Below are 27,227 nucleotides of genomic sequence, written 5' to 3'. Positions count from 1 at the left end.
TAACCGATACTAAACTAGCTAACTATCCCAAAAATGATTTGTCTCTCAGCGAACGTATACGGGTATTTTGAGTTTTATCCACAGTGACGATAGTATTAGGAGGATAAAAACTATATGAATTATTCTGACGATTCAACAGTTGATCTGTAAATTTGAGCACAGGTGAACAAAAAACACCCGACGGACAGAAAGTAACGAAACACGAACAGCATCGTTACACTGCTTTGAAATGGTTAAGCCACCGAGTAACGTTCCTTTTTTTTTTTTTTTCCCCGAGCAGGTTTGTGACATGCGCACATACATCCGGCAGCAGCTGCTACCCTCCGTCCGACACCGACGCTTCGTGAGGACGGGCACCGCGAGGCGTATCAACAAGCAAGCGGGGATGTAAACGAGACGGACTCGGGCTCGGCGGGCACGGAGGGCTGCTGTCAGAGAATGCCACAGCACGCGAACGCACCGTCTGCGCTAGCTCACGATTGTAAGCGGTTGGCTCCCAGATACATAGCGAGGGACATTTTGGCGTGATTTTTTTTTTTTTAAATTTGCAAAAGGATCGTCCGGTGGACTACGCTAAACATCCCGAAGCCAGCATGCCTCCGGCTCAGAGCCTTCAATCCAGCGGGCTGACTCTCTCAGAAACAAGCATGGGTAGGTGTGTGTGCAAGGTCGACGGCTCGTCTGCAGCAGGTTTTTTTTTTTTTATCAATTAAATGATAGACTCGTTTTTACTACGCTGCGGGGGCTTTCATTGAGCAACGAAAGCTTCTTTTAATAGCCCATACACACCAAGGTCAGTATTTTCACACGTCACATTTTTATTTTTATTTTTGTTGGTTAAAAACAAGACCAGCCCCCCCCCCCAAGACAAAAGCAGACAAAAACACTCGTTGCATCACCAGACCGTGTTTTTTTTTTTTTTTTTTCCTGGTCCAGGCCGCAGCGCGTCACTGCAGGTGCGGCGACGTTGGGTAACCACAGCAGCCTGGATGTTCGGCTCTCTGATGGGGACTGGCAGGAGGCTGCTGCCGTGAAAATTAAAAAAAAAAAAAAAAGGGATAAAACGGTCCGTTCCCGTAAGGGTGAATCGGTGAACACACTCTAGCGCGGCTAGTAGTAGTAGGCGGCTGCTTGCTGTACGCGACCGTCTCTGGAAAAAAAAAATCACAGAGATATATGGAGATATAGTGCGACCATTCATGTAAGTTTGCTTCAGATTTCTTATTCCTTGTAAGGCAGTGCTTGAGAAAGATAAGTGGTCTCCCCTTTCAGAGGGTATCTGCAGCCACTGAAAAGGCTAAAAAAAATTTTAAAAAATGATTGAATGAATGATTAAAAAGTCTGGAATTGCACTTATAAAGGTCTTAAAACACTTTCTAGTTTGCCATAGGCAGTAAAATTAGTTATAAAATGCTGATCTATGTGATTTTAGCAAAAATTGCCTGGAAAATCCTCAGTACTATTGTTACAGACCACTGACCTAATGTAAAATTCATATGTGAATTAGTTGTAATTACTTATTTTTTAAGTTGGTAATCCATCCATCCTTTTATCCATCCATCTTCTGCTGCTTATTCAGGTCTAGGTCACGTTTAATGTAAATTATTGTGATATACGGCTGGAAAGTACCGGAAGAAAAATGTGATAGACACGTCAATAAATTCGTACACTTGGTGAATAGTGCAAGGCCTTATCACCTGTACTGGTTTACGTTGATGTCTCTTACTCTCGGGCCGGTATGACGGCATAAGCAGGTATTAAATTGCATTCTATGTGGTATTCAGAATGTCCTAAAAAGTCTTAAATGTAACCCGGTGAAGCCTGCAGAAACCCTGTTTTCAGAGCATCATTGAACTAGAGAGGGAGTGGTTAGTGCTGTGATCATACTGACCCTGACCAAATGCAAGTCTATTACATGGAGTAAATACTCTTTCAGTAATGTTGGACAGAAGTAATCTTACCTCCACATGAGTAGTATTTACTCTAGGTCAAATAACAAAAATGACCAATACTTGACTGTACACGTCTGACTCCTACAGTCTCAATGTTTTCAAAGGAAGTCACATAATAAATCAATCTGGCCATGCATGATTTGGAGGTACAAGCGCCTTTTCCTGCCAAAGAGCCAGGAGATGATGATAAAATCAAATGTATCAACCGTGTTTTTACTCAAAACCTCCACTGAGAATCATATAACGTATTAGAGTGCGAAAATGACTGGCATAATCATATGATATTGGACTAACAGTGATGTGGTCTCTGAGATTAAAAAATGAAGGGATGTGATACGACGGCAAAACAGAGGCATTCGTGATTAACAGACACACGCATTGTTCCATTTAACTGTAAATTACCCGTTGAGATCAGACAAAGAAAACGACATTACAGTATTAAAATGAACGCAATCCCGGGGGAAATGTAGTCTCCTCGCAATGTACCGCGTATTGGTGCAATACAACTCCCAGCTCTGCAAAAATTGTACATACGTTTCTAGATTTTTCATCCTAGAGGCACGGTACAGGCACTGTGGTGACAAAATCTGACAGAAACCGTGTGTTTCCTCTTTTCAGTGTAGCGACAAACACCGAAGCACTCGCCTCCTGAGTTACACAAGGAGGGCACAGCTCTTCTTATTGATCTCCAGGTTGGAGCATCAGTATTCAGTAGCAATGAAATCTGTCTGTCTGTGGCTTCCAGCTCCACTGTAGCCGCAGATTGACAAAACAGAGCGCAGAGTTGTCTCGGCCGATCTGTGATTCTGCAGCGACCTATGACGAGCTGTCTGAACACCGCAGAATACATTGAACGTATCTTTACTGTCAAACAAACCGGAGGCAGGTGACGCTTTCTCTGTCACAGGTTGGTTCGGTAGTGGCACTACTGCTGAAACAAACGCGAAGGAGAGAAAATAGTGTAGACTGCTTCTAAAATTAGTGGCCACTCCCACCAGCGCCTCTCTTCAATTTTTAAAGTTTGACGTCACCAAGAGGCCCAGAATATTGTTAGCGACGACTCTCATGCAGCAGCTCCTCTCTTCGAGGAGATGACCTCTGGAGATGCAGACAGATCTGTTTTAACTCTTCGCAGTTTCAAAGACGCAAAATCCCTGAGGCTATTCAACTCTTTACTGGCAAACCTTTGGCACTTTGAGGTACATTTTGTTGTCAGTCCGTAGTTGTCTTTGAAATTCTTTACGGTATTGTTTAATAGGTTTAGCTTATCTGACTTCTGAATTGCGAACCTCTCACACTTTAAGGTATATTGTTTTGTTTTTTTCTGCTTCTCATGCCTCCTCTGCAGACACATTCTTCTGCACACAATAACTCAAGAACAACACACAGTAGAAACGTCACACTTACACCACAGGTGCTCCAGATGGAGCAGATGAGCTGATTAGATGTTGATGGGCCTTGCTGCATAAATATGTATAATAATGAGGTAAAACTGTTTTTGTTTTTTGTTTTAATTTTTAAAAATTTTGTTAGCATTATTGATGACAAACTACTAGTACTGGGAGCATACATGTTCTTCTGTCATGGAGATCATGGCAGGACATAAGGCAATCCACGTCATATTTCTGATACTTTGTGTATTTTAATATGTTCTCAAGTAGACAGTATGACGTTGTTATTACCATTATGTTGGGTCGAATGTTTTCCTGTCTCTCCTGTTGCACTATGAGCTCACTAAGGCAAGTTCCTGACAACTCAACTTAACTCATTTGATTTCAGTAAAGGATGAAGACTGGTTTACAAATATACAGTTTCCTGAAGATGACACACGTGCATCATATACACAGTGCAGTGCCCGTAAAAGTATTCACACCCCTTTCGACCTTACCAAAAAACCTTTTATGCACTTATTAGATAGTAGACAGCAGAGAGCTGATTGGGTACGAGGGGCGTTGTGATTATATAAATAACATCTTAAAGCCCTAGGCCACCAGATGTGCGTCAATTCAAGTTTTTGACACAGATCAATAGAAAAAAAGCCTATTTTACTGTTAAATCTGCTTCTTATATGTGCTTTGAGCTTAAGAAACAAAAAATTTCACCGGAAATGGCTGCAAATTATAGAATCACACTGATCTTTAAAATTTTTTCCAGGTTACCAAACCATTTGTGATTTTTTTTTTTAAAAGAAAAAAACATAAAAATGTATATGTCAAATTAAAATTGGGTATTTTGTGTAATTTTTTTCACTGTTATGGTACAAGCCAGGATTTTTTTTCCCATCATGAGAAACATAAGAAGTAATTTGTCATTTTTAGAACAATCCTGTAATAAGAAAAAGCCTTTTTAGTGTGAAATCCCCTGTTTCTGTTTTTTTGCTGAGCTGTATAGGAGGGATAGTAACAGAAAGAGGGAATTTTATACTAAAAGGACTGTAACCTTTTGAATACGCACATCAACAGACCTACAGTGCAGATAGGATCAGCCCTTTTGCAGCATCTTCAGAGCAGCATGCATTTTGATACCTTGCTCTTAGACACTTCAACAGAGAAAACCACCAGTGGTCAAAGGGACGGGGCCCAAGAGACTCCAGTCCCGCTGTGGGTCTCTTTAACTAGTTCTCATATTGCATCAATGCTTGTGGCGGATCCTACGGCAGCTGCACGCTCATCTTCTGGTTTTTGCATCACTTTACCGCACATGTTCACTCGTTCGCTGTCTTGTAGGTTCCTTTAAGAGGAGGAAGAGGAAATCCATAATAGTGACGGTTCTGCTGCTCATCGTGTCTGTGCTCATCCTCATCTTTGGCCTGGCAGCGACTACCAGGACGCAGAACATCACAGTGGGCGGCTACTACCCAGGAGTCATTGTAAGTGCACATTCACACTTACATGTAGCAGCAGCATCAGCAGCAGCAGGAGGCCTGTTCCACATCAGAGTTCATAATAAGTGAGTGATAAGTGAAGTGTAAGTGTTTCCAAGCGAGCTCTTCCCGCTTCCGGACTCTCATGAATGTAATTACTGAAGGTCTCTGAGGGATGAATTTTCCCCACATTCATTATTCAGCATCGCTGTCATTAGAGGCTGAGTGTGGTAAAGCATCTCAGCCCATAAATCTGTTTTCTTCGCAGTGCTCGGCTTTTAACATTCTGCCTCACGTAAGGAGCTGCCGGGAAAGCAGCCAATGTGAAGATGCCTCCTACAACTTTAAATTCAAATTCATCAGATTAATAGTTCAATTAATAATAATTAATAGTCAAATATAATGAAATTGACAGAGATTTACAAAGAAATAATATTGAATTACGAAGGGCAGCATAAGATTGAGAGAAACTTTCTCACAAATCCTCAAATCAAAGTAAATGAATCTTCAAGGTATTTTGCTTATCTATAGAAGTGAATAGTTGATAATATTGTAAACATGCTGAAGTGCTTCCCCAGAAGAGGAGACAAACTTACACTCACAGACTTAAATCTTGATTTATCTAACTGCCCTATGAAATCAAAGCTTTATAGTCAAATTAGATAAATGCCCTAACAGTTATTTTCTCTCTCCTCAGCTGGGCTTTGGCTCTTTTCTGGGAATTATCGGCGCTCATTTGATAGAGAACAAGCGGCAGATGGTAAGAGGATTTATATTACCGCTGTGCATTGAGATTGCTTTCAGTGCCCGGTGTCTCCTCGTCTCTACAGACACAGAACACTGTTATTAAACTGCGCGTGGGTTCCAGTTAGCTTTCAGCAGCCCACAGCTTGATTACGTTGTTAACGTGACACCGCGAGCAGCAGACCTGCCCTAGGCTGCGAGTCCCACTTGGCCTGAGGAGGTGTACGTCGCGTATCAGAGCGAGTGTCCTGGGGCGCAGGGGAGAGGCAGCCAGAAATAGAAATAGGGTTTAAGTGACGGATGTCCACACGGGAATGTGGAGAAGGAAACTGCAGATGAGAGGAGCAGGTGGGAGGTGCCGGGCAGGGACTGTCAGAGCTGAAATGAAGTATGAGTTTGTACCACGACACTTTTTCCCTTAGCACAGCAGAGTTTGGATGCCTGCAGTTGCAGACAGTGTATGTGTGACACTGAGCTGTGTCACGTTATGCCGCACTACTTCTGATTTGCTTTTTCCCATAAAATGTAAATGTGTTGTTATTATTTATGGTCTGGGGTCATAGAGGCCTGTGACTTTTGCATTTCCATGAGAGCTGAAATGATTAGTTGATCAACAGACAATTAATTGGCAATTATTTTGATAATCAATGAATTGCTGCTTCTAGCCGCTCAAATGTGAATATTTTGAGGTTTTGTTTGTCTTCTATGTCAGTAAATTGAATATACGGTTCTATGGAACTGGACAAATTCCATATTTTGTATATTCTCAAAGTGAAAAGAGGTAAACAGTCCCTGCAGCAAACAGACATGAAAAAAAATTAGCTTTACTTCAAATGTTAATGCCGTTAACTTTTGTTTCATGATCTTGAAAAGTATAATAAATTAAACAGTAATTTTGGCATGCACAGAAGTGTGGACACCCTACCCCCAGGGGTGATTTTACCCAGGGGTGCCCAAACGTCTGCGTGCAACTGTATTTGGATTTTGGACCTTTCTCTGGGAAATTTTGATGGACATTTTGCAGTGAGTAAATGATCAGCAGATGTATTAATAATTTAAAATATAGTTAGGTGCCACCCAAATTTTCAGCAAGGTAAGTTTATATTTTCATACTTGGAAGCAAGTGAAAGTAGCTGAATCACAGCTGATAGGAAAGTTACTGTGATTCACTCGATAATCCAATCAGCAGAAATCAGTAGCAGACTCTGCAAAGGGAGCTTCCATTTCCACCTATCGGAATTACAGTTCAAAATAAAGGATAATGATCACCAACAAGATGTGAAAATCAATTCAAAGTGTGCACCGATTAAGACATGTAGTGTTTCTGAGACGTGTAGGTCAAGTATTTACTGCTGAGTCTTCTAAAAACAACTTGATCGTAAGTGGCCGTGTAGCATAAGCAAACAACCCCACAGCTGTCATCAGACTTAAGTTCAAACGTTGATCAGGCCTGACTGGTGCGTGGAATTGCCTCATCGACGTGACATTGTTTCCAACGGAGTCCTGACTATTTCAGACCAGTAAGAAGACGGCAGAAAGAACCACGAATACGGATCAGACAGATCTTAAACACGCATTGTTGAAAACCCCTGGGTCTGGATGTTTTCACGTCGGCAGCTGTACTCAGAACCTATCGCAGAAATCTTAGCAAAGCCGCAATTTGCTGTTGAATCCGTTGCGTCGGCCGCACTGGCTCCCCACCGTGCGAGCTGGGGCGGCTGCAGACAGGGTGGGGTGCAACTGAATACATGCCGCCTTTCATCGTGGAGTTGAAGGAGGAGTGTAAAGGGGTTGCAGTGCCCTTAAAGAGCAGGGCACTGCGCCAGCCACATACACCGCTGGAGCTGGGTGACAACCAGGGCGCTCTGTCGCTGTCGACCTTTACCTGGCCCACGACCCCCTCCGCCCTCGTCCCATTCCCGGGATTCTCGCTCAGAGAAAAGTGGGATTACACACACGAGTGTTGCAAATGCAACACGTGCATGTTTAAGTTTAGTTTCTAGTCTTCTACAACAATAAACTCATTGTATCATGATGAAGAGAGATGAAGCCGATGCTCCTCTGTTTTCTCTCACAGTTAGTGGCATCTATTGTCTTCATCAGTTTCGGAGTGGTGGCTGCCTTCTGCTGTGCTATTGTTGATGGGGTTTTTGCTGCCAGGCACATTGTAAGTATCACCAGAGCTTCTACTCATTTAACGAAACTAATATATTATGGATATAGAGAAACACTTACCCTCCAATTTATAAAAAGCTCATTAATCGGTGCCATCCCCGTTACAGCCTAATATACTCAGTCTGCATTACACATATAGTAAAAGGCATGCGCTTCTGCAAGGGCGTTGCTCCCATATGGCAGGCCGTAGCATCTGCCACGCCCTTCTCAGCCACACAAATATATTTGTGGTAGAGGGATGTTTTTTTTTCCATGATGCAAAGTACACAAAAAGATAAAAACCGCTAATGCACTCTTAAAACAATTATGCCAAAAATAATTTAGGGCTGGGTAAAAAGGGAGATCAGCACCATTAGCAGGTTTTCCTTTGCCAGTGGTGTCAGTGAAATGGAAAATGGAAATTTTCCTTTCAAACTGTTCTTAGTACACTAAACTACAAAGAGGCGCACTGTTGAATTCAAGAGAAATAGGAGAAGGTTGTGGGTTTGCAACGTTGTTTTTCTGGCTATTATAATATCAGTGAGCTAAATTTTTGATACTTGTGACTTTTTAAGAATATATATTAATATATATATATCTTCCCAGACTAAATGACATGTCCCATTTATAGTGTTGAATTACATGAGCCTTTCTTGCTTTGAATAACTGAGTGTACATGAAACATAGGGGTGCAGAATTAGTGTAAAGTAATAACCATCATGATTTTGGCTGCTATTTTAACTTAAACTAATGATTTTCATTTATAGGATGGGCTGCTCTACTTTCTCATCTTGAGGCTCAAAATGGAAATTTAGTGACCTAAGTTTGTGAAAACATAATTAGATCAATAAAGGCAGAAACAGTCGTTCAGAGGATCGGATTTATGGTAAAAATATCTCACATGCCACATACCCTGTTTACATTTTTGAACAAACGTTACCAGTTAGTGACTGAGTTCGCTAAGGTACCAATTACCACAGGAAAATATGCACGGCTTTGCAGGCAGTAAAATGCCTTTGGAGAAAATATAGGCCACTTGTAGGAGAATTTTGAACTCTGCAAAACAAATTTTAAAAAACTGAAATAATAATATTGATATTAGGATTACATGTCAGCACCCGCCCATTGGGTTGGGACCCATGGTTTGTGAAATACTGGTCCAAAATGCTCCTCATTCACAGGTTAAGGTGGGAGCACTTTTACTTTACAGGTGGAACGAAACTTTATTTTCAAGATTTGTTGCAACTTTTATTTACAGGGATTTTACAAAAATGAAGGTAGCATTCCGTCGCTTACCAATGTTTTTCTCCAAAACATTAATGCATAATTTTAATCTCAATGTTAAGTGAAATAATTATTGAAAGTTGACAATAAATAATAGTTTTGTATGTTCTTGCATAGGTCTGTGAATTGGAAATTATTATGATATTTATGTTTACTGTTAAACGGTAATAATTGTTAATTTTGAGGATGATGTTTCGATCATATTTTTGAACTCGTTTATGTTACTAGACATGAGGGGTTGGTAGGATACCTCGAAGAAAAGAAGAAGGTGGTGAACTCAGTTCAGAGTGAAATTATAAAGGTTGTTGATTGTAAATCGTGTAGCATGTAGGAACAAGGAAAGATAGGCTGAATATTTCCAAATGTAATTTTTTTTGAAAAAAGTGGAAGTGTAAGAGCTTGAATGCGCTTTGAAAATGTGAATAAACTGTAAAACTCAGATGAACTGACCTCTGCCCTTCTCATGAATTTTTCACAATAGAAATAGGAACAGAAAGAGAATTACAGCTCACCCTCTGGGCATCGTGTACTGCTGCTTTTAAGTGCGCATCAGGAAGAGCGCACACAGCGAAAATCCCACGTCAGCTTCATTCACCATGTACGTGTAATGTCAAGTGAGAGAATGAAGGTATTAAAATTTAAAGACATGGCCTCGGGATTATGTAACAATGCAGGCGCTGCTTTAAAGTCCTCATCATTTAGGTTGTGTTTTAATGGGTTAGCATACAGCACTACCAAACAAATCATTAATTAATCCACTTTCCACAAATTAATTGACACAGTGAAGCTGGATTTTTCAGGACCCCAGAGGTCTGGGAATGGAGGGGCAGTCGCCCACTTTGCCCAGTTAGTAATTCAGCCTTTCTTACTGGTTTTCTAAGACGTTTTGTTTGATGACGTTTGATTTCATCCCTGTAATCACAATTGCAGCCATTTATCATGCAGCACCAATCAAGTCCAATCTGAGTTCTTGTCTCCTTTGGTAAACTTGAGTGGACCTTGACGAAATACATGTAATTGATGTTTATTGTACTGCAGGACCTCAGGCCTCTGTATGCTGGCCGTTGTGAGTATCACTCCAGTGAGACAGCATCTGACCGTGACGTAAGAAAAACAATTTTTCACTTTAAGTGCAACAGAAATAAGATCAGTTCCTCCCCAGTGTAAATCTTGGACCTGTACTCTTGTGTCCGCCATTATCGGTCAGCCAGGATGTTGTTTAGGGACTTTGCCAACAGCGGACTGTAAAAAAAAATCTATACTTTCTTTGTTTTGTTTTTTTGTTTTGTTTTTTTTGACATCCAGGTGCCCTGTCAGACATCGTCGCGCACACCCTGTAACCTGCGCGTGAAGAGCAACACCTGTTACTGCTGCGACCTCTACAACTGCGGGAAGTGAGTACCCTGAGTGGGTTACAGCATCAGCGGCTACGTGCTTTGGCTGTTTCGCTTTGATTGTTTGGATTTTTTGATGCTTACTGTTTTGCCATTTTTTTTTGTGGGAGATTTCTTTGCATTGCAACATTGATTGTATTAGAACCAGAATGTTTGTTTTTCTTTTAACCTTTGTTTCAGAGAACATCCTCTTATGGGACTTCAGAATAAAGATGTTTTGAAAAAGTTTAGGAAATCATCCATGATTTGGAAGTAGGTCCCTTTTTTCTAGACCCATAATAGCCATTCCTGATCAACTCTTTATTTTTTGATAAGTGGCATTTAAGTGTTTTTAACATAACCCATGATAGAAATGTGTTCTTGGGTTGACATTTCCTCTGCATGTTCTGTTTGTTTCTGACCAAACATTCATCCATGTCCTCATCGGCTCTATAGCAGCATCTTTTCAATGGCTTCTCCTCTCCGATTTAAACTGAAACCATCTGAGCTTTCACAACCATAAATCAAAATTGGTCTTATGTCTTTCACTGTGTCCTGGATACAAATGCTCGGAGCCTTTTGCAGTGGTTGATATAGTTGCGTAAAAACAAGACAAAAAAACCCCCCAAAAACTTAGAAACCCTGTCAGTGACTTTTGTGGCTTGACTGTAGGCTGTTCCCCTCTCTGTCCAACCCACTGGGCTAGCCGTGTAGAGGTGATCGGAGGCTACCATGAATACACAGATGTGAAGAGCTGCCAGGACGTGGTGCACCTCTATCACCTGCTGTGGTCCGCTACCATCCTCAACATCGTGGCCCTCTTCCTGGGCATCATTACCGCTGCGGTGCTGGGAGGCTTCAAGGACATGGTACGTCAAGTGATTGATACATTTATTCACCAACAAACAAACAAATGTGTGCAAATTAGCCCGATGTTTTATGTTTAAGATATTTAATGATAAATTTATCAGTATTAACTGATGTAAAGGTGATTCTCACAGCTCTACGTGTTTGTGGATTGGTAAATGCTAAATAATACTCTTCACTTCTTTGCCAGACCCCCTCTTCTGCCTCAGAGAGTTCGTCTGAACCAGAGGCCATCGCAGCTCCGGTCCCCCCAGGGCCTCCTCCGCCCACCACTTCTCTCAACTCACATTACAACACTGCCCCCTGCCTGCCGCCTTACACTGCCTACGACCTGCAGGTACAGTGCTGCACGAAACGCATAGACTGAGGATGTGTTCTGCATTAAAACACATTTTGATATATATTAGATAAACACAAATGGCAGCCTCCAACATGATCATACAGTAGAATTACCTGCTGAACATTATAACCTTCATAAAGGTAGGATTTATTGCGGGACAGTTGTATTAGACTACGTTAGTTTTAGCTAGGTGTACCTAATAAACAGACAACTGAGCATATACTCACATATACTCAGATATCTACTGTAAACAAGGGCTTGTGCAGTAGAGGTAGGAAGCTGAAATTTTATACAAAGGCCTAAAACCTCAGGACAAGATAAAGAGTTACACTGAATAAAAATTTTATATCTTATATATATATATATACAATATAATATAATATACACAGTACTGTGCGGATGCTTTAGAACGCTTTCAAAAATAACACCATGAATAATTGTTTTTTCAGTTAACTTCATACAAAGTGCAGTAAATATTGCTTTGTCATTAAAACAGCACCAGTCCTCCTCTTGCACACAGTTTTCAAGGTGCTTGGCCGGTCGGTTGTACCAAGCATTTTGGAGAACTTGCCACAGTTCTTCTGTCTCAGTGCTTCCTGTCTCCTGGCGTGATCCCAGACTGACTCCATGATGTTGAAATCAGGTCTATGTGGGGGCCAGACCATCTGTTGCAGGACCCCTTGTTTTTCTTGTCTCTGAAGACAGTGCTCCGTGACTCCGGTTGTGTCTTTTGGGTTGTTTTCATGCCGCAGAATGAATTTGTGGCCAATCAGACGCCTCCCTGATGGAATTATGTGATGAATAAGAATCTGAACATCTAAAGTGCCTAGAAACGTTTGCCCAGAACTGTACATATGAGAATTGTTTCTCATTCCAGATGTCCAACAGTCAGCAGTGTAACTGGGAATTTAAAAAATGTTTGGTTTTTTTAAAGGTAAACAAAGATGATGAACAATATGTAAGTTTGAATTACACAAAATAGCATCTCTGTATATAAATGAAAATTTAGCCACATAACTCCTGTTTATTGTGTGTTTTGTGTTTCACTGCTGCGCAACCACTTTGGACACAAATACACTGATCGATTGACTATTCAGCAGCATTCAGTAGTAATACCGAAATCAAACTCTTAAACATGTCATTCTAGTAAATGTTGTGCTTTTCCTGCAGGGCTCCTACATGTTCCCCGACTCCTCCGGCCTGTCAGATGACTCCCAGTCTGGAGCCAGCCACTTGTGGCCCACTATGGTCCCTCCACGCTACTCCCCACCTCACAACCATCCTGACGAGAAGCCCCCACCATACAGCCCGTAAGACGGCTTCGAGCAAATGAAAACACCGGAAGCGTCGTCAGCGTTGTTGTTAGATGCTGAGTGAGTGGTTTGAATGCACAGAGCCTCTGGGCTTTTCCTCACAATCGTTCAGAAACGCAGTGAAGGAAAGGTGGCGAGGAGGAGGATGGCCACAGAGCACACTAACTTTGAGTTCAGCCCAACACAAGGGAGTGAGTGTTTGTCTCACAGGACACCACTCACACTCTGGCCTGCACTCTGTGTATGCGTGTGTGTATGCGGGAGAGTGTATGTGTGTGTGTGTGTGTGTGTGTGTGTGTGCTACGTGCGCGCGTGTATGTGCGCACATACACATCAGGAGAGAGACAACCGGTTCAAAGCCAGGACTGTTTACACATCTTTCTGCCTTAATGCAAACGGACTTCCAGCGCTGCAGCACTCTGTCACCTGGATGTTTTCTGTACAAGGTCAAAAAAAAAAAAAAAAAACCTCTCCTCCAGCTCATGCTTTACGTTCACCTCTCTCAAGTACATAGTGTAAATGCTTCCTGCCTCGAGTGGTACTGATGATAACATCCTCACTGTCGGCACCGCGAGGATCTCGACTGATCAGCACAGCTACGACCCTCATGTGAGATTTTAATACAGTGATGTGAAAGCTTCGGTGTCTCTCCCGAATCCGGATCAGCCAGAATTAAGTTTAAAACTCTTAAGAGTTGTACGCCCAAGCGGTCGCTCCTTCAGCGGTTAATAGTGTCAGTGTACATCATCAAAGGCACAGTTAGCAGTAACGGAGGTATTACGTGCTCATAACGTATGTACAGCAGTATGATATACAGATGCTCCTTTAGCACAGTTAGGCCTAAGGTATGCAATCAGATCATGGTATCTATTTATCAACTCTTAACTTTAGGTTAAAAAATATCCTGATCAATGTGTGGTGAACTTTTCAGAGCAGTGTTAATGAAGAAATAAGCTAATCTACCTACAGCGGTTGTTGAGGAAAATACAGTTAATAGTTACACTCTGAAACCTATTTATTGCATTTTCCACTAAAAGCTGAAAAGGAGGTTAAGCATATGTGCGTCTCTCTCGTTGTTAAGTCATACTAACGTCACATCTACGAGCTGAAATGTGTCGTCTTTGTCAGGAGTAAGCATTAGTGAGGCTGAGTGTGAACAGTCAGTGCTGGATTCACTGACGTGAGATCATGAAAAGTCGAAGGAGAGGAACTCTCGGCACAAGTGTAAACTCACCCTGGTCCATGAAACCAGTCTCTGTCAGCTTTAATCACTGCTTTTTATAATTTAAACAACACATTCTCAGGGGCTGATGAAGTGTCGGTTCCTTTCTTTTGTCTTGCCATTAAAAACTGTTTTGTGTAACTCACACAGTGCGTTTCCTTTTCCACCTCCACCACTTTGGTCCGGACTGATGTATCTCAGCGACTATTGGATGAGTTGCTGATTCCCAGAAGGTGAAACCCACAGACTTTGGTTTTCCTCTTGACTTTTTCCTCTAGCACCACCATGAGGCTGACATTTTTGGTTTTTGGTGAAATGTCTCGGTAAGCTGTTGGATGGATTGCCAGGAAATTTAGTGCAGTGGTCCCCATCAGGATAAAACTATCAGCATGTTAGCACTTTCACATTATTTAGCATTCAGCTCAAAGCTCCACTGTGCCGAAGAGCTCCTGGTTACAGAGCCTGGTGACAGACCCTTAGTCTTGTTTAACTAAATCACGTCAGGTTGTCATGTCTGAATCAACATTATGCTTAAGGGATGGGAAACAGGAAAGTTTACCCATTTCTCTCAAAATATACATTTTGTCTTGTCATGCTAGTGAATTAAACTCTTCCATCATCTTCTAGAGCTGCACAAGCAGAACTTTATATCATTTTTTCACTTATTTTAGTCTTGTAAACACTCAGTTGTCAGTTTATTAGGAACACCTTGCTAAACCTAATGCAGTCCAATACAACATTTCTACAGTAACACCTGCCTTCGTGAAGGTTATAATGTTAAGTTTTTGGTATTTTGTTTGGAGGCTGCAGTTTGTCCACCCCATTTATATCAGCGAGGATAGGCTAAATAACAGAAACACATCTGTATGACGCAGTACAGTTCAACGGCACCACAACCTGCAGCCTCTAAAAGGATCACACAGTTGAAAACATAAACGGAGCATTATAACCTTCACCAAGGTCTCAGGACTTTATGTCAGGACTGCCGTATTACACTGCATTAAGTTTAACTAGGTGTACCTAATAAACTGGCAGCGGGTTGTACTTTTCATGGTGAGAGACAAAGTGATTGCTAGTAAGTGTTTTGTGGCCCTAATTTTGAGGTTGTACAACACTGCAATGACACAACACAGTAAATAAAACAGCAGATATTTATATGCTGATAGTGCAAGACATGTATGTTAAAATAGTAAAATAATTTATTTACCGTCACATAATCCTCATTGCTAATTGACAGAAAAAAAAGACATTTGGGTAAATGCCAACAGACCCGAGTATTTGATACCTATTTCATTTTGTCTATGCTATAAACCTAATAAATACATCTGAAACAGTAGAAAAGGAAAAAAAAAAAAAGTGAGGTTAACAAAAAATATATACCGTACATCAAACACCAATGTTAATCTGTTTATTTAAAAAAAGAAAATCTTTGTGATTTTATTGAATGACAAGAAATAGAATAGATTCCCATGTTAGCACTACTTTTTTTTTTCTTTCTTCTTAATCATACTGACCAATCACTACTTTCTGACACAATGGAAAAAAAAAGGAACGGAAATAAAAATATTACAAAAAAAACATCTTCTGTGTGATCCAACACTAAGTGCTATCTGTAGGGACTGAAATAATCCTCAGTTTATGTCAATCCTATCATCACATTTGTATGCAAAATCTCTAGCTTATGGATGTAGCCAGCAGATTTTGGCATTAAAATAATATTTCATATAAAAAAATAACATGGAAATCTTAGGAAATAAAAAAAAATGTACAGGTGCATCAAGATGAAACAGGTGTTGGAAAAAAAATAAACCATAATTGTTTACCAACCACTGAAAAAAATTAAATAAGCATTTTATATCTTCCCTGCCACAATAACCCACATGTGGGATCAACAATCACATGATGAAAAAATATATTTCAGATCATATTCTCTCGTATAGAATTAGGTTTCAAATTGGGACCAGGAATGATGGGTCCAGATATCCCTCGTGTCTGTTAAAATTTCTATCTTATCCTTAAAAAAACAGACTGAGATTCATGATTGACGCATCAGCTGATGATGGACTGGAGAAACCTTGTTTTACTTCACTATGGGGGACATCGTGTATTTCATACGAATCAAAAATGCGAACATGTATCCTGAACAGAAATAAAGGTCACCTGGTTACATAATCAACTGAAGTTTCACACTCTTTAGTAGGTAGCCCCATTTCTATTTTATTAAATGGGGCTCGGTGGGCTGCTTGATGTCATTAACTGATTTCGGAAACACGACCTAAAGGTTAAAACGTAACTGCTGAAACAAGACAGAGCACAAATTTAAATGCACTGTGCTTCAGATCCTTCATCTGAAATCTTCCGGCTGATACAGAGTTTGAGGCTGAGGACCAAAAGGAAATTAGGGATCAACATTATTCTGCGCCTGGAACAGCTGTATCTCCCCTCGTACTGTGAACATTTAAACATCCTTGACTTTTTGCCTTTATGTTACAGCTACCGAGCCATGCCTTAAGCACCGCGTTGTTTTTCTGAGGCAGTTTTTGATTCTTGCGTGGAATTTTTATCATTCATATGAAAAACATATTTACTGCGTGTAAACCTCCTCTATGTTTATTTGCTAATGTCATTATCATTTATTCCAATGATACCCAAGTCCAAAACTATTACAAAACCAGAGTAACATGAGTAGTGGTGCGGTCACCTTACACCAAGCTCCTGTCTCCTGTTGTGGTGCAACCTTCAGCTGACTCCGGCAGACTCACCTGCATAACCGCCACACTCAGTACAATATTACTCCGCAAATTTTTCATTAAAACAGAAAGACTATCGTGACTGAACCTTACGCTGACACTATTGGGAATCACGGAGGAATATTGCTGACATGGAACCAAAGAGGGGAAAAAGGGTGGGTCACCTAAAAGGCACAGGTAATGGAGCAGCGAGTGGTGCTCAGTAGGTCTCTGGTATAACAAAGTCAAACTCTGTGGTGCCCTGTGGAGGAGTGTTTATGGTTGACCCTGGTCGGGCGTGGGCATCAGGCGGCATGTGTGCGTCGGGCTCGACGAAGATGTCGTCCCAGTTCAGCATTCTGCTCTGGGTGGAGGAGTGGACGTCTTCCCCGACAGTGGTTATGTGATGCACGCTGCCGTCCTCGGAGATGACGGGGACCCCCGGCCCGTCAGTCGTCCATGAGTACGGCTTCATCTGCACCGTTTTACACGGCAGCAGGCGGTATAAGTTGTTGTCAGCGTCATCTTTCTCTTTCCTCCCGCTGGGATCCTGGTTGTGGACTTGCTTGCAGTGGGTGGACAGTAACTGGTAGTTTATGAACATTTCATTGCACAACAAGCACTGGTACCTCCTCTCGCCTGTGTGGTGGATTTCATGTTTAGTTCTGTACTCGGCCAAGGCAAAGACTTTGTTACAGTAGCGACACGGGTACTTCTTTTCCCACGAGTGGGTGTTGAAGTGACGGCGGAGACTCGTCAGACACACGTAGGGGCGCTTACAGACGATGCACACGTAGAAAGTCTTCCCATCCATGATCAGCTCGTAGTGATCCTCGAGCTCAGTTTTGGTCCTCTTCTTGTTTGGGCCGGCCTTCGGTGAAGTGGGTGTTTTATCAAAGGGTTTCAGAGGCGTTGCCATTAACGATCTCTTCCCTTTGTTAGCTCTAGAGCCTCCTTCGCCTGGATCTTCCTTCACTGGGACGATGTCATAGGTATTTTCTCCAATATTGGCATAAACTTTACAGCCTGAAGAAATTGAATCAATCTCTGTGGCTGTATTGAGTGTCACCGTCTTTTTTTCTGCTATTGCTGATTTGGGAGTGTTAGCCTGATTAGCCGGGCTTTCAGAAACATCTAAGAGCCTTATTTTGAAATTCCCCTGCTGAGATGAAGTAGAGACTTGTTTCTTGTGGACTCCCGTAACATCGCTGTTTTCAGAGGACTGAGAGGCACTCGAGGGCTCAGGGGTGAAACTGCTTGACCTGGCTGGTGTTGTGGGATCGGTTCCTGAGGAAACTCTTGCAGGGGAAGACGAGTTATTGGAGCTGGAGTCTGGACTGCGCAAAGGGCTGCTGTCTGGCAAACTGGGGTTCGGACAGCTGACACTGGGAGACTTTGCAGCGTATGTCCTCACAGTGGCCGTGGCTTTTTCTTTATTTTTTGCAGCTGCGTGATTTGATTCTTCATTTTGCTTTGATGCTACGTTTTCTGAATCAGCTGTATCCACATCAATGATCTCGGCAGACTTGGCTTTCTGATCGGCTGCTCTGGCTTGAGCGTCTGTTTGTGAGACAAACATGACATCACTGTCCGAGTCCTCATCATTACCTGCAGGTTTGCTTGTTTGATTGAATTCCTCCGCAGATATTGAGAAGGACTCCGTGATGATCGGCATGATCTCTGTGGATGTGTCACTCTTGCTTTCTGTGTCTTTAGACAAACCAGGGAGGCCCTTAACTTGTGATAATGGGGACCCCAAGTTTGCAATGAACTTCACTCCCAGTATCTGTCCAGCATTTATGAGCTCCTCCAGCATGTCGGAGCGCACGCGCACAATCTTGGAGCTGTATATGTAATTGAGAATCTCCTCGAAGATTTCTGCTCTGATGAAGTTTAACTCGATCACTTGTCCAGCTACACTGAAGAGCTGGTGGAAATATGTACTTGAGGCCGACAGGACAGTTTTATGAGCTCGGAATTTCTTGTCCTGTATGATGATGGTGACATCACAAAATAATCCGTGATTCCTCTGCTCATTCATTGACTTCAGCACGGCTGCTGAATACTGTGTGTCGGTCGCAGATATCAGCTTTAGACTTGGCATGTCTGGAGAGTGAAATAAATAAATAAATCAAAAGGGAACAAATCAGAATCACACTTCTAATTGCACAGCAAGAAGCCAGTTAATTGTATTATGCTGGCAAACAGAATACAAGTAAATGCTTCAACAAAACATGCAGTTGAGGAGTTGGCTCTAATTCTGTTTTTGGCCAATCCAACATCTGGCTTTTCCAGTTCTAAAACTCGATCATCACTGACAATCAACTGTCAGTAACTGAGGTTTGTTAAAGGAAGTTAAACCTGAAAAAACCTGTCTTCGGTTCCCTTTGTGCAGGTACATTACACCCAGTTCCCAGTGTATTCGCTAGCTAAAACTACGGCGGTCTACTACTGCAAGAACAACACTGACATGTTGTTTAACTCTATTCGTGAGTTTAAAAAACAAAAACATGTCAGTGTTCTCTGGTGGACAAACTATGTGATTTGACCCTGTTTTTGCAATTATCTCAAATATGTTAACAGGCCAGCCTATGCTGAAATTTCTTTGTAAGTTATCAGTCAACATACACTCAGTTTTGAGTTTATTAGGAACACCTAACTAAAACTGGTGCGCTCCAATTGAACAGTCCTGCAAAAAAATTCTCCTTCACGAAGGTCACGTTTTTTTTCAGCTTGTGTTGAAATCGTTTGAGAGAGGTGTCGATTCAGGCGGAGGTAGTTTCCCGGTGCCGTTGAACTATAATGCGTCGTGCTGAGATTAGTTTCCGTTATTCAGTCGACCCTCCTCATTGATGTAAATGGGGTGGACGATGTAACGGGAGCACCTGTCCGCTCGACAGCACCACGAAACCGCCGCCTCCAGAATGATCACACAGCTGCATCAACACCTCCAGAAACAGTCTCACGACGGGGGCATGATTTACTGCAGGGGCTGTTGTATTTGGCCACATTGGCTTTACCCAGTTGTGCCTTGCGAACTGGCTTCTGTTTAGGCGCAAATGCACACTTATATTTCCTACACAAATGATTTCAAGTTCTCTAACAAGCAGTGTTTTGAAGCAGTCCTTTAAGGCAAACGGGAAAGGCAAAGAGCACGAATGCAATAACGTTACCTTAGCTGGCGTTAGCTAAATGTTAGTTTGCCAAAGTTGTAGTGACTAGCTGACATGTCAGACTCGCGTGACATCGCGCAAGCGGACGACTCCGTTTATTTACCTTTGTGAAGAGATTACCTACTTTGAGAAACCTGTGATTGTTGCTACTGGTGTGTTTAAACGCCGCTGGTAGCCAGCTAACAAAAGGTAACGCTAGCTCCCTCTCTCTTCCTCCTTAATGAAAGGGCACAGCGCGGCCTAGCATCCTGTTGGCTACAAACACAGCACCACAATGAGCACATAATTATCCCCGCGCTTGCTAATTCAAAACGAATCCCGTTTACCTGCAACCTTGATGTTTTCAGCCAAGACTGAGCAGAGCAGCCGCCACCTCCTGCAGATAGTAACTTATTTGGCTGCAGACAATGGCTAAGAGCAGACAGCCTCCCCCTGCTGCTCCCCGCTAACCGATCGGCCACAAGGCGTCGCCGTAGTGTAGCATTAACACGCACAAAATTCAAACTACGCAGCATTATAATAGAATAATGCTGCAATAAATGACAGATCGGCTCCATGGTAGGAAAAAAAAGCAACAATGAAATAGTGTCTGGATATTATTTCAGTAGATATGTATTTACTTTTAGCGTCGAAATAACTACCGGTTCGCCTTCAAAGTAAAAGCCTACAGGCTCCTACCATCTCGAGAAACATTAGAGAATAAAATACCCTAAATTACCTGTGTTGCTCTGGTCAGGTTCAAGTTGTCTCCTCCAAATCGCTTTGTCGCCACCGAAGTCTGCACGGAGCTGATCGGACACCGTCCTCCTCTCCTCTCCCTGGTACTTGTCATACTGAACCGCGTGTTTAGAAGTGTAATGCCGCCTCATGTGAAACTCCTTATACAACACTTTCTGCCCGCAGATGAGGCACGTAGCGGTCGCATTCAGCTCCGTGAAAAAGTGCTCCGCTGCCAGTTTATCCTCAACCGGCTCGTTCGCCGGGTCCGCATTTCTTTTCACTTCAGAAGCAGGAAAAGACATCTTGTTTTGCCGAGCTGTTTTTTAGCGCACACCTTTGTTGCTACTAAAACAAAACACTCAGTGTACTTTACAGGGAGCATATGTGTTGCTCTCCAACAACACAAACTAGTTCATTTGGAGTAGCTGCTCACTTAATGGTCCATACACCGAACTGTTCAGCGGGTTCCGGTAGTCCGCGGGCGCCGGTGTGAAACAAGATGTTTTATGTATTTAAAATCTAAAACCTTCACACTTCAGAAACTTCCAACAATATCATATGTGTATAATGCCCAAAGGTTACACTGTCGACAGTGAGATTGTGCACCTTGAAATTTGACAGTTTTTTCGTTCCGATTTATTCAGTGAGTGTAAACTTCATTTCCCACAAGCCACTGCAGAAAGCACACCCACCATCCTCGGGACAACTGTAGAAAGTTTTGGTCTGGCAAAGAAAAAAAAAAATAAATAATATATATATATTTATTTAAATATATTAAACACTGAATGCAAACTGATCTGTTCAGCTGTATCTACATCAATGATCTCGGCAGAGTGGGCCTCTCTGATTGGCTGCTCGGGACACAACATCACTGTCCGAGTCCTCACCGTTACTGCAGGTCCGCAGGACCTTTGGTGCCGGGTTGCCAGCCATTCTGAAGAAGAAGGATGTTTTGATGGGAGTCCAGTAAGGCATATACAATTAAGAAGACCGAGAAAATTTAAAATGCATTACGTGCAAGTAAGTTCTTCATACAATGTGCATCTGGCTTAAAAACCAAGAAAACAAAAAAACCCATCCATTTTTATTTTGTGTCAGGTAAACTTACATCCAGCATATTCAACATACTGAATCGCAAACAAGCTCGTAAGCTATTGTCTATCCATCTCAATACCAAACAACTATATACCTTTATATTTTTATGGGTCTAAGCAGTTTCGTATTCCTTTCTTCTGGTCTTGCTCTTATATCCGACTTTTATACATCTGTTTGCAGTTTTTGCTTGCATTGTCCATGAAAGGCTCATTGAAGACTGATGTACTGAACCAGCTACTCATTACAAAACATGTTTACAAACGTGTTTTACAGTCATAAGGACGGATAAAAACCACGAGAAGATACATGCTCAAAGCACATAAAAGCACGTAAAATATGTATCAAATATTAAATATAGTTACAAGTTAAAGTCTGTAATGAAAGAATAAAATAAAACAAAAAATAACTTGAAAAGTAGTTTTACTATACATTGCTCAACTCACACACTATATGGCATTTGTAAGGCTATGATATAAACAAGTAAATGATATTTTCCTTTGTGTTAGAATAAAATAGTAAATGACAACAATCAATTGTCGATATAAACTATATTTTTTTAATAATACGTTAAAAAAAAGTTGCAGTGTAGAAACAAAATATTCAAAAGTACTCATCTATTTATTTGGTTTTGTACAAACTAAAATTTCTTACCACAAAGTACTAGCGGAACTAAGTGTATGACACTGTTACGAAGACCCGGTTTCTATTTGAGGACGGACGCTTACTTTGGTTGCGTACATTAGAAAAGAGAAGAAACATTAGCGCGGTTTGTTAATTTCTTCGGTAATCTTCCGCTAAATACAGTTTTGAATCTTTATCGTCTGTCGTTTAAGTCCGAGGCAGTCGGTCGATATGCCTTTGTCGGATCGATCGAGCTCTGACAGCGGCGGGGGACCTCGGAGTCCCCGGGCCCGGAGACCCCGGACTCGCTCCCGCAGCCGCCATCGCAGCGACAGCCGCGAACGGAGCCTGTCCCCGGACAGCTTTGGGCCCAAACTCCCGAAGCCTCGGAACCGGGAGAGAGAACGCGAGGAACGGGAGCGTCGATTCCGGGAGGCGAGAAACATCAGGCGGATCCGCATAGGGAGCCCCCGCCGCAGCCGGTCCCGGTCCAGATCCCGGTCCAGGTCCAGGGAGCGTCACAACAACACCAACAACAACAGTCACAACCACTGGTCCGAGCAGCGGGACGCTCCAGGAAAACACGGCAGCTTTAAAGATGAATACTACTACGAACAGCAGCGGGACGACGCTCAGAGACAGCGACAAGAGGCCTTTATCGCCAGGTAACAGCTGTAAACACCTGGACCGCAGCTAACCATTACTTCCGGTATCGATTAATCGTTAAATGATCAATTCAGCAGTTTAGTGTTGACCTTCCACTGAAGTTAGGGGACTCACAAAGGACAGACTAGAAAATGACTGGTCAAGACTGAAGCAGCAGAGGTCGAGAAATCTAATGTGGGTCAAGCCCAAAAAAAAAAAAAAAAGCACGACTGGAGCGTACAATTCCCCCAATGTATTACAATTTTCTGTTGAGATATACCTTGTCAGGTCAATAGTTATGTCTTTTTAAACAGCCCATGCCTCCCGTTTGTAATGCAGGCCATCTGTTTAAATATGTGCACATGCGGTAACCCTGATGACAACACTGGGATTGTTTACACAAGATCCCCCGGAGCCACAGACAACACCGGCCTATACCACTGTGAAAGTGAGGGACTGACCCTTTTTAGATCCGTAAATCGTAAAACACGTCGGCGCGGACGAGTCCCCACAAACCAAAGTGACACACTGCTTAATCAGACAGACGGTCGAAAGACTTAGAATGTTCAGTTTATAATCATATAAAACAGAGAAAACGAATCGCCTCTTCCCAGGAAGTGTCTGTATAGTCAAAACTGACAAGATGTCACGGTAGGAACCGACTAATTTGCTGCCTTCTGCCACTGTATGTGTTGCAGCTTCAGATTCCTTCGAAAACTGTATGGAAAAAGTCACCTTAATGCTCTTGTTTACTTCAGTGTCTATGTTGACCACACACCTTGAAGTGCTTCTCGTAATTTAATGTGCCAGATCATCTATCTGTCTTTAATTGCTGACTAGGGGCAGCATGGGTGATATCATTGTCATAATATCCATATGGATATTTTTTTTCCGACATTGTTAATATTGTAATGCTGCAGATACGACAGAAGATTAATTTATCAGGATTTAAATGAATAGAAAAAAATGCTGAATTTATCTGTGTGGTTGCTTTTTTTTCTTCATTATTTATTTTCACCAATGACATCGTCCCTTATTCGTTTAGACTGCCGCATCTGTCCATCTGTGTGTTACAGGCGTCTGCAGGAGAGGGAGAGGATTGGTGAGTTAGGTTGTCCTGAAGTGTGGGGGTATTCACCCAGAGTGAAAGAACCAGAGTAAGAGAAGAACCTTTCCTTTATAACAACACGTTCATTGTATGATGTTTTGGAGAAGTGTGAGAAAGAGTGTCATTGTCTCTGCAGTCCTTTGCTTACAGTTGATGGTCACCTCTCTGTATGTGGAGGTGCAGAGGGTTTACTTTTTTTTTTTCTTATTTTGTTTCTACCAGCTCGGATGAGTTCACACCAGTTGAAGAGGACGAGAAAAACAGCAGTTCAGAGTCGAGCTTAGAAGGTACGGCCTGCGTGCGGTGTTTTGAACACGAATCAAGTCCGGTGACACGGTGGTATCGTTTGAATTTACAAGGAATTCTGTCTGTCATTCTCTTCTGTCAACAGAAGAGAAGAAGAAGAAGAAGAAGAAGAAGAAGAAAAAATCCAAGAAAAGAAAGAACAAAAAGCACTCAGAGGACAGCGAACTGGAATCAGAATCAGACGGTAAGACGGTCAGAATTACTTTTGTTTAAAAAAAAGCTCCTTAAATTCGGTTTCATCAGATTTATAAAATGAACTGTCATGTTTTTATCTTCCAGAAGAAGAAATAAAGAAGAAGAAAAAGAAAAAGAAGAGCAAAAAGTAAGTAGGAATATGCAGCTACACGCCTGCTTCACTCACACAGAAAGGAACGCAGTGACTAACTGAACATCACGCGTTCCCTAACAGGTCCAAGAAGTCCAAGAAGAAGAAGGCGAAGAAGAGCCGCAAGGAGTCCAGCGACTCCAGCAGCGAGGAGTCGGAGGAGGAGGAGGGGGAGGAGGAGGAAGAGGAGGAGGAGGATCCCAGCGGGGTGATGTGGGTGGAGAAAACCTGCTTGGACGAGGACGTGGTTGGCCCCGAAGCTCCACTCACCCACATGTCCCAGGACGACAGGCCTTTGGAGTGAGTCTGTCGGACAATCCCTCTTCTTCTTGCACTTTGTGACATTTCTAATGCGATTTCATGTCATTCTGATTATAACTCTCACAATGAAGACACTGCACTATGTTAGAGAAACACCCTGGAGCCATAAAGTTCCAAAATCGCCTTTGGTAGCGATGCCAAGAAGCCTAGTCTGTGCCGTGATTCTTTTGTGTTTCAGTCCAGCTTAGAGCAGAAAACGAGTGCTGTCATCAACAGACTTCCTGTGTCTGTTGTTGCAAAGCTGTCAACCCAGACAACAGGACTTCTGTAGCATTTCGCAACCCTCAATTGCAAAATAGTTGAGGGTTTTAGGATTTTTTTTGTAGACTAGTTGTTCATTTGTCTGACTACAAAGAGGATATGACAGTGACCACATCAATTGTTGCTGATCAATTTTCCTTCAAACGGCTCATCAATTATCAACCGGTCGTTTCAGCCTCACTTGTAACAGTGGAAAAACAAAATACGTTTTGGTGATAGGATGATACTGGCCGATTAATCCATGAGAGGATTGACATAAAATTAATTGGCAACAATTTTCTGATCATTTAATTCATTTTTTGAGAATAAATTCTGCGGTTCCAGCCTCCGAAATGGGAATTTCGGGCTCTTTCCGCTAAAATCTCAACAATTATTGTAAGAAGTCGGCTTCTCAACATTACAGGCAGTCGTATGAACAGTACATTTTTCTCCTCTCCGCCAGTTTTGGTCATGCGCTGCTGCCGGGTGAAGGTGCTGCCATGGCGGAGTACGTGAAAGCAGGCAAACGCATCCCGAGAAGAGGAGAGATCGGCCTCACCAGCGAAGAGATCGCAAACTTCGAGAAGTCTGGCTACGTGATGAGCGGCAGCAGGTACACAAAGCTCGGGAGCAGGACGAAAAACTCTCACCTCGCCCATGATATGATTTATCCTGCAGCAGTTCAGTATTTCCGGTGTCAGGAAGATTGCTCTCACGAATGCACAGTTAACTCCACTAAAATGAGGGTTACAGTAATTATTTAATAGGTAGAGGAAATTACTTGACTTAAAAAATGTGTTGTTACTTTTCTCAGCAAAAGATATTTGAGAACTAATCTGAGAAATACATTTCGCCTTCAGGAATATCAGCATATTTTAGCAGCTGGAGTCCTGGCACAGTTAAAACGAATGTAAAGAAAACCAAAGAAACCGTCCATTCTCTATGTTACACTGACAAATTCTCGCATGTAACCCTGCAGACATCGTCGTATGGAGGCTGTGCGTCTGAGAAAGGAAAACCAGATCTACAGTGCAGATGAAAAGAGAGCGCTGGCATCTTTCAACCAGGAGGAGAGGAGGAAGAGAGAGAGCAAGATCCTGTCGAGCTTCAGGGAAATGGTGTACAGGAAAACCAAAGGCAAGGAGGAGAAGTGAACATGGCGCTTCCACAGTTTTCTCTCAGCTCACCTGTCATTGGACACCAGTACGTTTTGTCCTGGGACTTCAGGCGTTTATCTTTGGGAGGATGATCACATTCAGTTTCAGGGGAATGTACAGTGCGGGGGGGGGGATTTTAACTAAGAACTGAGTTGTATTCCGTTGTATTATTGTCTCCATCCTATTTACCCGCTGGAACTAGTCTTTCATATCAGCTGTTCGACCATTATTTTCTTTTTGTAAATTCTTGCGTATAATCCTGAACAGAACGGTAAATAAAGTTTCATCAGTTCATCCTGTAGTTTCTGCATTTCATTTAAATGTCCCGTCAGTTGCAGTTCTGCTCTTAAATTAGTCTTCAATTAGAGCAGTGGTTCCCAACTTTGTGTGGCCCCGTCATTGGTTGTCTATCTGGGTTGGGACCGGGTCAACCGAAAAAGTCCCATTTTAGCTTATTTTTAAGATGTCCTAAGAAATTTAGAAAAAGAATTCCAGTAATTAAAAAGTTAAAAAGCAAAGATAAGGGAACTGTCTGAAAATCTTTAAATCATTTTGGGTAACAAATGTTTGTTTGTTTTTTTTCTGCTTTGGTACAGTTATCTTTCAGTGCCTTGGAGGGCCCTAAAACCCAGGTTGTGAACAGCTGAATTAGGGCAATTTTTGAATATATACAAA

The 27,227-nt window shown here is 42.1% G+C and overlaps 3 protein-coding genes across 6 annotated transcripts; 2 read left to right on the top strand and 1 right to left on the bottom strand.

The window, feature by feature from the left end:
* Positions 1–336: 336 nt before the first annotated feature.
* On the top strand, positions 337–14,244 carry tmem255a (transmembrane protein 255A). Of its 3 annotated transcripts, none has more exons than XM_040119030.1 (10): positions 337–651; positions 4,679–4,821; positions 5,513–5,575; positions 7,637–7,726; positions 10,036–10,101; positions 10,303–10,391; positions 10,572–10,643; positions 11,077–11,239; positions 11,428–11,574; positions 12,748–14,244. In XM_040119030.1, the coding sequence occupies exons 1-10, from the start codon at positions 594–596 to the stop codon at positions 12,889–12,891; spliced, it is 1,035 nt and encodes a 344-aa protein (XP_039974964.1). In that variant the 5' UTR covers positions 337–593; the 3' UTR covers positions 12,892–14,244. The 3 variants fall into 3 exon arrangements, with proteins under 3 accessions (XP_039974964.1, XP_039974963.1, XP_039974966.1); XM_040119029.1 differs by having other exon boundaries at positions 11,071–11,239; XM_040119032.1 differs by lacking the exon at positions 10,572–10,643.
* Positions 14,245–15,293: 1,049 nt separating this feature from the next.
* On the bottom strand, positions 15,294–21,191 carry zbtb33 (zinc finger and BTB domain containing 33). Of its 2 annotated transcripts, none has more exons than XM_040119869.1 (2): positions 20,733–21,191; positions 15,294–18,947 (listed from the first exon to the last, which is right to left on the bottom strand). In XM_040119869.1, the coding sequence occupies exons 1-2, from the start codon at positions 21,034–21,036 to the stop codon at positions 17,062–17,064; spliced, it is 2,190 nt and encodes a 729-aa protein (XP_039975803.1). In that variant the 5' UTR covers positions 21,037–21,191; the 3' UTR covers positions 15,294–17,061. The 2 variants fall into 2 exon arrangements, with proteins under 2 accessions (XP_039975803.1, XP_039975804.1); XM_040119870.1 differs by lacking the exon at positions 20,733–21,191 and adding an exon at positions 20,341–20,635.
* On the top strand, positions 20,755–26,846 carry LOC120785285 (NFKB activating protein). Its single transcript, XM_040119871.1, has 9 exons — positions 20,755–20,835; positions 22,663–23,115; positions 24,172–24,252; positions 24,426–24,490; positions 24,595–24,693; positions 24,789–24,831; positions 24,919–25,134; positions 25,859–26,008; positions 26,375–26,846. The coding sequence occupies exons 2-9, from the start codon at positions 22,682–22,684 to the stop codon at positions 26,547–26,549; spliced, it is 1,263 nt and encodes a 420-aa protein (XP_039975805.1). The 5' UTR covers positions 20,755–20,835; positions 22,663–22,681; the 3' UTR covers positions 26,550–26,846.
* Positions 26,847–27,227: the final 381 nt, after the last annotated feature.

This window comes from Xiphias gladius, chromosome 23 (genome assembly GCF_016859285.1).
Source record: "Xiphias gladius isolate SHS-SW01 ecotype Sanya breed wild chromosome 23, ASM1685928v1, whole genome shotgun sequence".
NCBI lineage: Eukaryota > Metazoa > Chordata > Actinopteri > Istiophoriformes > Xiphiidae > Xiphias > Xiphias gladius.
This window is presented reverse-complemented; position numbering and strand designations above follow the sequence as displayed.

Bases quoted from the DNA above. Each gene is read 5' to 3' on its own strand.
- LOC120785285 (XM_040119871.1), top strand. From the start codon at position 22,682: ATGCCTTTGTCGGATCGATCGAGCTCTGACAGCGGCGGGGGACCTCGG. The intron at 24,253-24,425 runs GTAAGAGAAGAA...TGTTTCTACCAG, and splicing joins CCCAGAGTGAAAGAACCAGA to CTCGGATGAGTTCACACCAG. The intron at 26,009-26,374 runs GTACACAAAGCT...GTAACCCTGCAG, and splicing joins TACGTGATGAGCGGCAGCAG to ACATCGTCGTATGGAGGCTG.
- tmem255a (XM_040119029.1), top strand. From the start codon at position 594: ATGCCTCCGGCTCAGAGCCTTCAATCCAGCGGGCTGACTCTCTCAGAA. The intron at 652-4,678 runs GTAGGTGTGTGT...GCTGTCTTGTAG, and splicing joins TCTCTCAGAAACAAGCATGG to GTTCCTTTAAGAGGAGGAAG. The intron at 10,392-10,571 runs GTGAGTACCCTG...CCTTTGTTTCAG, and splicing joins GACCTCTACAACTGCGGGAA to AGAACATCCTCTTATGGGAC.
- zbtb33 (XM_040119869.1), bottom strand. From the start codon at position 21,036: ATGTCTTTTCCTGCTTCTGAAGTGAAAAGAAATGCGGACCCGGCGAAC. The intron at 18,948-20,732 runs GTAATTTAGGGT...TTCACTCTCCAG, and splicing joins ACCTGACCAGAGCAACACAG to ACATGCCAAGTCTAAAGCTG.